This window comes from Sapajus apella, unplaced genomic scaffold (genome assembly GCF_009761245.1).
Source record: "Sapajus apella isolate SASKATOON/1434 unplaced genomic scaffold, GSC_monkey_1.0 scaffold57, whole genome shotgun sequence".
Classification (NCBI taxonomy): Eukaryota; Metazoa; Chordata; class Mammalia; order Primates; family Cebidae; genus Sapajus; species Sapajus apella.
This window is the reverse complement of record NW_022436997.1, coordinates 12,849,541-12,861,636: the sequence shown is the minus strand read 5'-3', so window position 1 is coordinate 12,861,636 and position 12,096 is coordinate 12,849,541. Positions and strand designations below refer to the sequence as shown.

Sequence of the window (12,096 nt, the reverse complement as noted above, 5' to 3'; positions counted from 1 at the left end):
GAATACCTAGCTTATGGTTGAGCCTCATTAAATATTTCTTAAATAAAGCAATAAAATTGCCTTATGAACTCTGAGAGAGAATACTGTAGAGGTGTAGATATACAAATCCTATGTTTTTTTATTTCCAAGATAATAAATAGGCCTTTAACTTCACCAAATAATACAGGCTTACAGATAAACATTTCTATTTATATACTTTCTTTTGATCCCAGGTAAATTTTAACTTCCAGAAAACAAAGCATTTATATAAATTAGTTCTGCCTGAGTAAACTGAAAATTAAGGTTCATTCAAAAGAAACCCCAGTGTAATTTTTTTTTAAGTTTCTACCTTTTGTCATTTATACATTTGTACAGTAAAGTAGATTATTCCATCATAGCATTGGTCTAGAATTATAAACATCTCAAATTTTTTAAATTTAAAAAATTCTGCTCTATCTGTAAATATAAAATCTATAAAATTTTCATTTCATATATGACTCATGCTCTCCACAGGCTGACTTTAAGAGTATGGTTGTACTTACTCTTTTTAATAAAGCAGTCTCTAGTAAGCAAGATTCTAGAGGTATAAAAAATCAGCATTAAGTTCAATTAAAACCTCACTATGCATTTTAATTTTTGAAGCCATAGAAAGAATAATATAAACTTTTCATAAGAGATATTTTTAAACATGCCAGTCTTTTTTTTTTTGTCAAAAGCTTATTTTCAAAGTCATATAGACTTTATGTAAAGATAGATAATATGAGGGAAATTTGTAGTCATGAAAATGTTCTATATTGTAATTGTATCAATGTCAGTATCCTGGTTGTGATATCACAGTCTTGCAAGATGTTACCATCTTGCAATATTATTGAGCACATTAATTAATAAATTAAGCATTGATGTTAGAAAGGTAGGTAGATAAATACTACAAGAATATTTGATGTTTGGTCTTAAGAGCTCTTGCTTAAGCATATTTAAGTTTAATTATTAAAAATGTGTTTAATTTTTTACACTAGGAGAAATATTAAAAGAGCAAATTGAATCTTCTCCCCAGAATCATCTTTTTTTTTTTTTACTGGCCTTTGGAATAGAAGACAGACTTCACAAGCAGTTTGAAAATGAGAAACAAGATAGCTCAGGAAGATAATTTCATCTATCAACGTTCCAAAGCATAATTCTAAATTGATATGTATAATGTGGAGAAAAAGGAAACAGAATACATGGAAACAGCACCAAATGGGAAGCCCAAAGACTCTAGGTCACTCACTAGTTATATGACCCCAGGGTAAACTACTTTACCTGCACAGCTTCGGTTTTCTCAACTGTGAAATGAGGGACATCAACTAGAGTCTTTCCAGCTCTACACAACCATGATTAAGAGTGTTTTTAGTGACTAGAGCAACACAGCCTTGCTATGGGTTGCTGGTTGTTAGATCTTGTTTCCTCCTGAATTTGGTGATGACTTTGTGAGTCTTTTAATTAGGAAAAATAGGTAAACGGTATGGGTTGGGATGTGTACGAAATTCAGCATATTGTGGATTACCAATATCAAACTGCCCAGTGTATAAATTCTTTAGAGGCAGAAAATCAGAGTTTCCCTTGCTTTTATGCAAATGTAATGATAATACAATCCCTTTGGAAAACAGAATACTCTGACAAATGTAGTTTCATTTCATCTTTAAAACTGCTCTTTGAGGGAAATAGACCAAAAATAACTAGTCTCATTTTACAACTGAGTTTACAAACTTCTCTTGTGTTCTTATTGTATATGTATAAAGCAGCATACAAGGTAGCATCGGAGTACATAAAAATCATAGAGTCCTTGGCTCAGAGAGGTTACTGGAGAAACTGAGGTACATAGTGATTAGCGTTTACAAAGTTCCTTTGTGTAAAGTCAGAATGAGAATTCTAGTTGTCAGAATCTTGGTCAGGCCTTTTTTCTTTGGGTCAAATTAAGACAGATAAACTCAGAGTAGAAGTCCCTGTTTTTTATGCCACTAAGGAAAATAATTTCAAAAATATCTCAAAATCTTTTAGCCTACCCCACTTCTAGAAGCATGAATTTTGTATCCACTTATATGAGGCATTAAGACGTTGCTTCTTTCCCCTGCCAAATGAAGTCACAATGGATGTTTTTGTAGATTAAAAAGAGAGATTAAAAACTTAATTTTCACATTCATGCTACATTTCTTGTTGCTTTATGCGCTAAAGACGCATCCAGGGATTTAGGTGTAGTTCATGGCACATTATGAGAGAATGCAGCCAGTCCTTTCCCTTGCATTATCACATTCTATGTGCCTCCTCTGTGATCATGTATGAAGCACATTTTATTTTTCTTCTCTCCTCCTTTTAGATCCAGCTTTCCAAAATTGGGCCACCTTTTATAATCAAGAGCCAACCAGTCTCGAAACCTGAGTCTCGAGCATCCACTAGCACTTCCATCAGTGGCGGGAGGAACACAGGAGCCAGGACCCTCGCAGATATCAAGGCTCGGGCCCAACAAGCTCGGGCCCAGCGAGAGGCTGCTGCAGCCGCTGCTGTAGCGGCTGCAGCGAGCATTGTCTCTGGAGCCATGGGAAGCCCAGGAGAGAGTGGAAAGGCGAGAACCCTGGCACACATCAAAGAGCAGACAAAGGCTAAGCTCTTTGCAAAACATCAAGCTCGAGCTCATCTCTTCCAGACCTCTAAAGAGACCCGGTTACCTCCGCTCAGCTCAAAGGAAGGGCCTCCAAACTTAGAAGTCTCTTCTACCCCTGAAACAAAAATGGAAGGATCGACTGGTGTCATTATTGTGAATCCAAACTGTAGATCTCCTAGCAACAAGTCTGCACACCTCCGGGAGACCACCACTGTACTACAGCAGTCTCTTAACCCAAGTAAACTTCCAGAAACTGCCACTGACTTATCTGTGCATAGTTCTGATGAAAACATACCTGTGTCACATTTATCTGAGAAAATTGTTTCATCTACCTCTTCTGAAAATAGCAGTGTGCCCATGCTTTTTAATAAAAATTCTGTCCCCATATCTGTTTGCAGCACTGCTATGTCGGGAGCAATTAAAGAACATCCCTTTGTGAGTTCTGTTGATAAATCCTCTGTTCTAATGTCTGTTGACAGTGCAAACACTACAATTTCTGCTTGTAATATAAGCATGTTAAAAACCATCCAGGGAACTGACACTCCATGCATAGCCATTATACCAAAATGTATTGAAAGCACTCCCATTTCAGCCACTACAGAGGGCTCCGGCATATCAAGCTCCATGGATGATAAGCAGTTACTAATATCAAGCAGCAGTGCTAGTAACTTAGTCTCTACTCAGTACACCTCTGTGCCAACTCCCTCCATTGGAAACAGTTTGCCAAACCACCTCTCCACTAGCTCTGTCTTGATTCCCCCGACGGGAATTAACAACAGATTTCCTTCTGAGAAGATAGCCGTACCTGGGAGTGAAGAACAGGCCACCGTATCCATGGGTACCACTGTGAGAGCAGCTCTCAGCTGCAGTGATTCAGTAGCAGTCACAGACTCTCTGGTTGCACACCCAACCGTTGCAATGTTTACTGGAAACATGCTGACAATAAACTCTTACGATAGTCCTCCCAAGTTAAGTGCTGAAAGCTTGGACAAAAATTCAGGGCCTCGAAACAGGGCAGACAATTCTGGAAAACCTCAGCAACCACCAGGGGGCTTTGCACCAGCAGCCATAAACCGATCAATTCCGTGTAAAGTCATCGTTGACCACAGCACCACGCTGGCCTCCAGTTTGTCTCTGACTGTCTCCGTTGAAAGCTCTGAAGCCAGCTTGGACCTGCAGGGCAGGCCGGTGAGAGCAGAGGCATCTGTACAGCCCATGGCGTGTCCTCAGGTGTCTGTGATTAGCAGGCCTGAGCCAGTTGCCAATGAAGGTGTAGATCACAGTTCCACTTTCATTGCTGCTTCGGCAGCAAAACAAGACTGTAAAACATTGCAGGCCACCTGCACAAGTCTCCGAGAATTACCCCTTGTTCCAGATAAATTAAATGAGCCGACTGCTCCCAGTCATAACTTTACTGAGCAGTCACGTGGCCCAGCTACTTTCAAAAGTGAAGCAGACGCAACCTGTAGCAGTCAGTATAACCCAAGTAACCGGATTTGCTGGAGTGATGATGGGATGAGGAGCACAGGACAGCCTCTGGTTACTCATTCGGGCTCAAGTAAGCAAAAAGAATACCTAGAACAAAACTGTCCAAAGGCTATCAAAACTGAACATGCCAGCTACTTGAATGTGTCAGAACTTCATCCCAGGAATCTCATAACAAATGTTGCTCTTCCTGTGAAATCTGAACTCCACGAAGCGGACAAGGGCTTTAGAATGGACACTGAAGACTTCCCCGGCCCCGAGCTGCCTCCTCCGGCTGCAGAGGTAGCCTCTAGTGTACAACAAACACAGAACTCGAAAGCTTCCACTTCAAGTCCCATGGAAGAGGCTGTTTCCTTGGCTACTGACACCCTGAAAAGAGTCCCTGGTGCAGGGAATTCAAGCTGTCGTATGTCCTCTGTGGAGGCTAACAATCCACTGGTGACGCAGTTACTACAGGGCAACCTGCCTTTGGAAAAAGTGCTGCCACAGCCCAGACTGGGAGCCAAGCTCGAGATCAACAGGCTTCCATTGCCTCTTCAAACTACCTCAGTGGGTAAACCAGCGCCAGAGAGAAACGTTGAAATTCCGCCCAGATCTCCAAATCCAGATGGTAAGAGCTACTTGGCAGGGACTGCTGCACCACTCCAAATTAGAAAGCGAGAAAACCACCCCAAGAAGAGAGTAGCTAGGACTGTAGGAGAGCACACTCAAGTTAAATGTGAACCAGGAAAATTGTTGGTGGAGCCAGATGTGAAAGGGGTGCCTTGTGTCATCAATTCTGGCATGAGTCAGCTAGGACACAGCCAGCCATTTAAGCAAGAATGGCTAAACAAGCACTCCATGCAGAACAGAATTGTTCACAGCCCTGAGGTCAAACAGCAAAAGCGGCTGCTCCCATCGTGTAGCTTCCAGCAGAACCTATTTCATGTTGACAAGAATGGCGGCTTCCACCCTGACACTGGTACCTCACACAGACAGCAGTTTTACCAAATGCCTATGGCTGCGAGGGGCCCCATTGCTACTGCAGCTCTATTACAGGCCTCTTCCAAGAGCCCAGTGGGATGTAATGCATTTGCCTTCAACAGGCATCTTGAACAGAAGGGATTGGGAGAAGTTAGTCTTTCCTCAGCACCTCACCAGCTAAGGTTAGCCAACATGTTATCCCCCAATATGCCCATGAAAGAAGGCGATGAGGTGGGAGGCACTGCACATGCAATGCCAAACAAAGCACTTGTACATCCACCGCCGCCACCGCCCCCCCCCCCCCCCCCCCCCCCTGCGCTTTCCCCCCCCCCCCCCCCCCACCACCTCCACTACCTCCACCTCTCCCTAATGCAGAAGTCCCATCTGATCAAAAACAACCGCCAGTTACCATGGAAACCACTAAGAGACTTAGTTGGCCACAGTCCACGGGCATATGTAGCAATATAAAATCGGAACCTCTTTCTTTTGAGGAAGGTTTAAGCAGCAGCTGTGAACTGGGCATGAAACAAGTTTCCTATGACCAGAATGAAATGAAAGAACAGTTAAAAGCATTCGCGCTAAAAAATGCAGATTTCTCTTCCTATTTGCTTTCTGAGCCACAAAAGCCTTTTACCCAATTAGCTGCTCAGAAAATGCAGGTGCAGCAACAACAGCAGCTCTGTGGAAATTATCCAACAATACACTTTGGTAGCACGAGTTTCAAAAGGGCAGCATCTGCAATTGAAAAGTCCATTGGGATTTTGGGAAGTGGCTCCAATCCTGCCACGGGCCTGCCCGGTCAGAACGCTCAGATGCCCGTTCAGAACTTTGCCGACAGCAGCAATGCAGATGAGTTGGAACTGAAATGCTCTTGCCGGCTGAAAGCCATGATTGTGTGCAAAGGCTGTGGGGCCTTCTGCCATGACGACTGCATAGGTCCTTCAAAACTCTGTGTAGCATGCCTGGTTGTACGATAAGAGCTGAGTGAAAGATGCAGTATCCCTTTTCCTCATGGAAAAGCCAAATAGCATCAGCAGCAACAAATTGAATAATGCAGTGGTTTCTATCATGCTAATTTATTTTGCTTTGGAACAGGTCTTTTTTTTCTGTGGCATTGTTTTCTTGCGTTTCACATAAAGGGGAGGATGCATCCCAACTGAATGGCTCAGTGGCATGTCTTTTACATGTTCAGTTGCCATTCCGAGCTTCGGAAAGTTCCTGTCCATGTGTATACAAGTCAATGCCCCATCTTTGTTTTTCTTTCAACCCAGCTGTAGATAGGAAAATGACATTTTTAATTACTTAACAACCAGAAATGCAGATGTATAGAGAGAATGAGAGGAATGATTTAAGGTGGGTTCTGCATTTTTCTGCAGATGACCCATTACAGCAAGGAATTTTACACTTGACTTTTCTGGACCTAGCTTTACCACAGTGATTAAATCCTATTTAGAAAGGGGAATCTGATTTAAATGTGTGATTCCTTGTATTTACTCCTATCTCAAAAGATGTATTAAAGGAGGTATGCCATTAATGAAATCCACTGTCCTGATTATCTTTCCTCCTGTTTTACTCTTTCTCAGAAACTATGGCAGAATATCTGTACCTGCCTTGGATTTTGTACACATATTGTAGTGAAATGTGACCTACATGTGAAATTGCAGCATGGGACTCATGCCCAGCAATGTGGTTCTAGCCCTTTGACACCTGATCATATGAGGTCAATTGGCCAGCCAATAGCCATAGGCCCAGAGGATTTTAGCACTTCCTGTGTGACTTTAAAGAGCAAGTTTGAAAAAAAAAATGCCCTGAAATTCAAAGCAAGGAAATAAGATGCTGTTTATGCACACACAAATGGGTTGATAATGTAAATATCCTATTCACGCTAATGAATTACTGGATATTAAAGTGGGGGGGAATTATTGTAACCCTTTATTGATGACACCCATGCATTCTGGCTTCAGACCTTGCAAAGGTTGGCCATCTCTTTTTAAAAGGGTCATTGATGATAAAAGGGACTACCCAAGGGTAAAGCGTCAACATTTTACAGAACAATTGTTTTTCTCATTATTTACAGCCTATATAATTGAACTTTGAAATAACCCTCATTTTGAAAAAAAAATGTTCTAGGTGTAGCGTGTTTTGTTTTTTTCCCTCACGTGTATTCAGTACATTCTTCGTATTGGGGGAATTTTGAAAAAGGGATACTGCATCTTAAAAATATCTTCAGTGTCAGTAACGTCTGAGTGTTGAGTATTTGAGCTACATTCCATATGCTTTGGCCACCCTCATACCGGAGGCAGCCGTAGTTCAGGAGGCTCTGTTCCCAAAAGCAAGTTCAAAAGCACATGCACATTGTGGGAAGATGAAAGAAAACAAAAACCAACCACGCCCACTTAACTTCAGATTTCAGAGCACAAAGTTTGGAGTGCCATTAACCCGTTGATTGATTGTGGCTGTAGAATTAAAAAAGCAAACGTGGGGGGGGGGGCGAGGAGTCAACTGTATCCAGGGTAAGAATGACTGATGTTTTCACATGGGATTATCCTAAACACTGTAAACTTTTCGACATTCCCGTAAAACACGTCTTAAAAGTTGACTGGAATGAGCAGAAATTACATTCCTGAAAATAAGAACACTTGTGATTTTTTTATAATAACTACATGAGATTTTTTTTCTCCATATTTATTGTGATGTTGCCAAATTTCTTTAGGTGATAGAGACATCATTTGGAATAACAAGTTGCTGATAGTAAAAGGTACTTTATCTTGGAAAGAAAGAAAAAGGCCTGCCGCTGTAGACGTGATTTCGGTGCTTCAATACTGTCACTTCTGTTTTTCACAGTAAAATTGGCAAAACTAATGACAGAAAGTTAGCAATGCACTTAACCAGCCTTTCCTGAGGAATGCAGCGTAAGTTCCAGCGGATCATTAGTTTTCTCTTCACTGCACGCCGGGTTGTATTGGGGTGGCAGCCTTATAAGTGGTGTCTTTATTGTCTGCTTGGCTCTAATATCATCCTGATTTCGAAGATCATGCTCTTAGTCTCACAGTGGGGCACCCCTATAACATAGATGCTTGCATGCCAACTCCTTCCAAATTTAGTCACTGCTATACCAGTGTCAGATACTGTCTACACCAGCAGATTGAAACCCGTCACATCAGTAACTGACATGGTGTTGGAAGAAACTCCAATCTAAGGAAACTTTGCGCTCGGTATGTGAGGTACAATTGAGGCTTATGAGATTCTGAGCTTATGATCAGTTCCTTCATTGGTGAATACTGCTTGCAGGTTGCTTACTGGGAATAAGGAAAAGTGTCCTTCTGTATGTTTTGATTTTTCACATAACAGCCTTGGAAAATCAGTTGCTGATAGTGCATGAATTCTCTCATCCAGGTCTAATTAGCATAATTTTTCTGTGCCCTTGCTCTTTTTTGCTCCAATTCAAATACCTAATGTTCTCATATGGCTTATATTACTGAAAAATCAATATCTTTAGGCTAAAATATAAGGGAAAGGAAGAAGAGAAATTTAGATGTAAAATGTGGGTCAGATATTTTATAAGTGTTCATTTAATATATATATACACAAAAGCCAGTATATTTGAATTGAGTGAGTAGGTTCTTAGTTTTCTGATTTCTACATAATGTCTGCTATGTGCAAATGGAGTATGTTATTTACTACATGGTTATTGTGGTGTGGTGTGCAAATGTTAGCAGGTGCATTATCCTGATTACTGGACACAAATTTTTTCTTATCAGGAGTAGAACTTGCACATGTACCATGCAATTTTTTTTTTAATCACAAAGGATGTGTTCCCCTAAGTAGCACTTTTGGAGCAGGGGAAGGAAGAAAACTGCTATTCCCTAATCCTCCTCCTATAAGATATGCATATGCCTGAGGTGTATAAAGACATTTAGGTTAGTTAATGGGCATGTTAATAAGAGCATTCTGATGCAAATTCATTTTCAAAATGAAAATATTTTTTTCTTCCCCAAAGTGAGAATAGGAGAAATTTTGGTGAACTGAGCACCATAGTTATATATAATATTTCCCTGAGAAGGTCTAGTTTGAAGAAAAAAACTTGAAAACAAACCTATGAGGTTGAGCCTGGTTGCTATGAAGACTTTGGGGTGGTATGTGTTTCTGGGATGAGCTATAGAAGGTTTAGTTGACTGCTGGACCTTGGATATTCTTACTCAGTTCAAAGTAAACACACAAAAATGAGCTGGTGCATATGGTGCTTTATAATGCAGTCAAGGGTAAGAATACCTATTGCTGTAGCCCCATTTCCTTTACAAACCCTCATACAATTTCAAAAGTAGAAGTTACCGTGGCCTCTGGTTTCCCAGTTCTTCCATGGTATAGTGAAGTCCAAGGTTTTAGAAGCTGAAGCCAAGCATAGGGTTATATTGTCTGTATGGTGGTGAAGCCCAGCACAGCGGTAGCTGCCTAGCGGGAATGACTCCCTCTGAGCATGCAGAGCCCAGAGTCATTGCCCATCTGTGTTCCCAGAGAACAATTGTGAAGAGTCCTAGAACAGGAACTCATCAGACTGTCAGGGGCCTATGTAGCCAAAATGTTACTGAATATAAAATTCCTGTCGTCTTCAGTCTTCATGCTTTGTCACTGTAAAGTGAACAAAAAGCATTTTTACTATAATTTAAAGGAGCTGCTTTTTTATAGCACATACTATTTCGCTTTGTACTATATTTGATAGTTGCAGAATAATTTAGACTGTAGAAAACTTTGTTGTACTTGTACTGTTCTTGAATGTTTCAAAGAAAGTGCTTTACTTGGTTGCCATAATTTTCTTGTACTGCTGTATTTCCCCACCCCTGCTTCATGGAAACCTGATACGATACATATTTTCAGTAGTTGTTTTTTTTTTTTTTTTTTAATGTGTGTTCGTTTGTAATTTTTTTTTTTTTTGGTCAGTATTCTGAATGTTTACATCTGTTTGACATTAGCCATTTAATGCCTTTTTTAAAGGCGATATTACTCCTACAGTGTAACAGCAAAATGTGAAATCAACCCAAACATAACATGCATGACAAACACAGACTGGGGGCGAAGGCCCCGAACCTACATAGACATTTTATATCAACATACAGAAAAGTAAAATCCTCCTTCAGTCCTCTACCAAAGAATATATTATTCCCACAGGAAAAACTCAGAAAAGGTGTGTAAAATCCTCAGAAGGGGGAGCAGTTGATTCAGTAAGACTGCTTAACAATTTAATACTGTTACGCTTGCTTTGATACCCGACTAAATGTGACTGAGTGCAACAAGCATTTGAAAAATTTTTAGACAGTGTTTTGTTTAGAATTCAGGGATCATGCATTCTTTAATGGTGCTGTTTGTTTTTTTATTTCTTTTCTACAAAGAAAACAAGTGTTGCCTACAAAAGTGACTGCTCACAATACCATAAGTTAAATGAAATGAAATGTTTGTCTCTTCATGTTTCTCTGTCTTTCCCTTTCTCAAAGTAACTTGGGTTTCAATATTAAGATATTCTGGAGAAAATAAAGAAATTAAACATGAAATAATGGTCATTTTTTAATTTTTTAATGAAGTGAAGTAATTTATATATGTTAAATAAAAATAATTGAAAATTATATTTTAAAAAATTGTAGGGACAACTTAAACCGTATACTGTTAAATTACCTATGCTTCTTTTTGGTAATGGTGACTTGTCAACATATGGTTATAACTATTGTTCAAACAGGAAAAGCTAAAACTGAAACTTCAGAAATTAATGGTAGCTGCTATGCTTATCATTTAAGACTGTGTTTGTACTTCCTTGTTTTCATTAAGATCTTAATTCTTTATACCAAAAGAATTCAGGTAAACAAATTGTTACTATCACATGTATTTTTACCTTTCAAAATGAATAATTCAGAAACTGATCTTAAAAGTATTGCTCTGGTTAATTTTTTAAAATCCTGCATGAAATGTTATAGCTAGAGTTACTTGAATGAAATGCTGTGAGCCATTAAAACAAAATTGCCTCAGTTATATTTCCATAGGTTAAATAAATATGCATATCTTTTCCGTAAGATGAATCCAAGTATTAAACACAGTTGGCTATTAAATCTGTTAACTGTTTTCATCTACACAGAAAATGTTGTGTTTAGCCACCAGATGGCGAAAGAGGATATTTACTTTTGTAAGAAAAAAATGGTTTTTCCTCCTCCAAAAACCAAATTTAATAATAATAATTAAAGTCCAAGTTATTCAAGAATGCCAGTAGAGGATGAATATTTCTACATTTATTACATTATTTTCACTGCAATGATGATGATTTTTTGTTCCACTTTTTTTCTACTAACATATTAACAAAATGCTTTCTTTATTTAGAATTGCAGCGTTTGTTTTCTAAATTTTTTTCATTGCATTACTCCATAGGCAATACCTAGTCCAAAGCCCATTAGGATAAAACCAAACAGCTCAGCATTCTCTAAACTGACATTTAGTGAAACATTTGAATGCTCTTTTTTTTTTCTTTATTTTCATAAAAGTACAGTTATACCATTTTTATATAAAGGTCCCATTTTAATACAATAATGTAGCCTAATTTGAATAATAATGTATCTTAGAATCTAAAGTATTTATTTGTATCCATCATAGCACTTATCAAAGAACAAGTGATTTATCCGGTATTTATTCACATAAATACTTCATTGTGATTAAACATAATTATGTTATTTAGAAGGAACCCAGCTAGCAGCGTAGTTGATACATTGGGCTTCTTTCTACAGAAGGCAACTGAACAGAAATCCTAGAAAGTGTTTCACATCCTATAAAATTATTTGCTCTTTATGGATCACCTAGACTGACTATTTCAAGTGAAGAGCACACACAGTTATGCACAGTGATCTGCAAAAATGAAAAGCTCAAATAATGTTATAATTAATTTAGAAGTCTAAATTGAGTGATGAATCTAGTCCCCATCCCCATAGAAACTTTAATCCAAGTTGCCTGTGTAACTACCATAGACTCTTACTACTTAGAGGGAAATCACCTGAGTT

At 39.0% G+C, this 12,096-nt stretch overlaps 1 protein-coding gene across 1 annotated transcript in view; it reads left to right on the top strand.

Annotated features, from left to right (window-relative positions):
- ASXL3 (ASXL transcriptional regulator 3) overlaps positions 1-10,611 on the top strand; it is a 172,105-nt gene extending 161,494 nt beyond the window's left edge. The window contains 2 exon segments of the mRNA XM_032245387.1: positions 2,333-5,386; positions 5,389-10,611. Of these exon segments, the coding sequence (XP_032101278.1) occupies positions 2,333-5,386; positions 5,389-6,042 (3,708 nt within the window). The 3' untranslated portion in view covers positions 6,043-10,611.
- Positions 10,612-12,096: the final 1,485 nt, after the last annotated feature.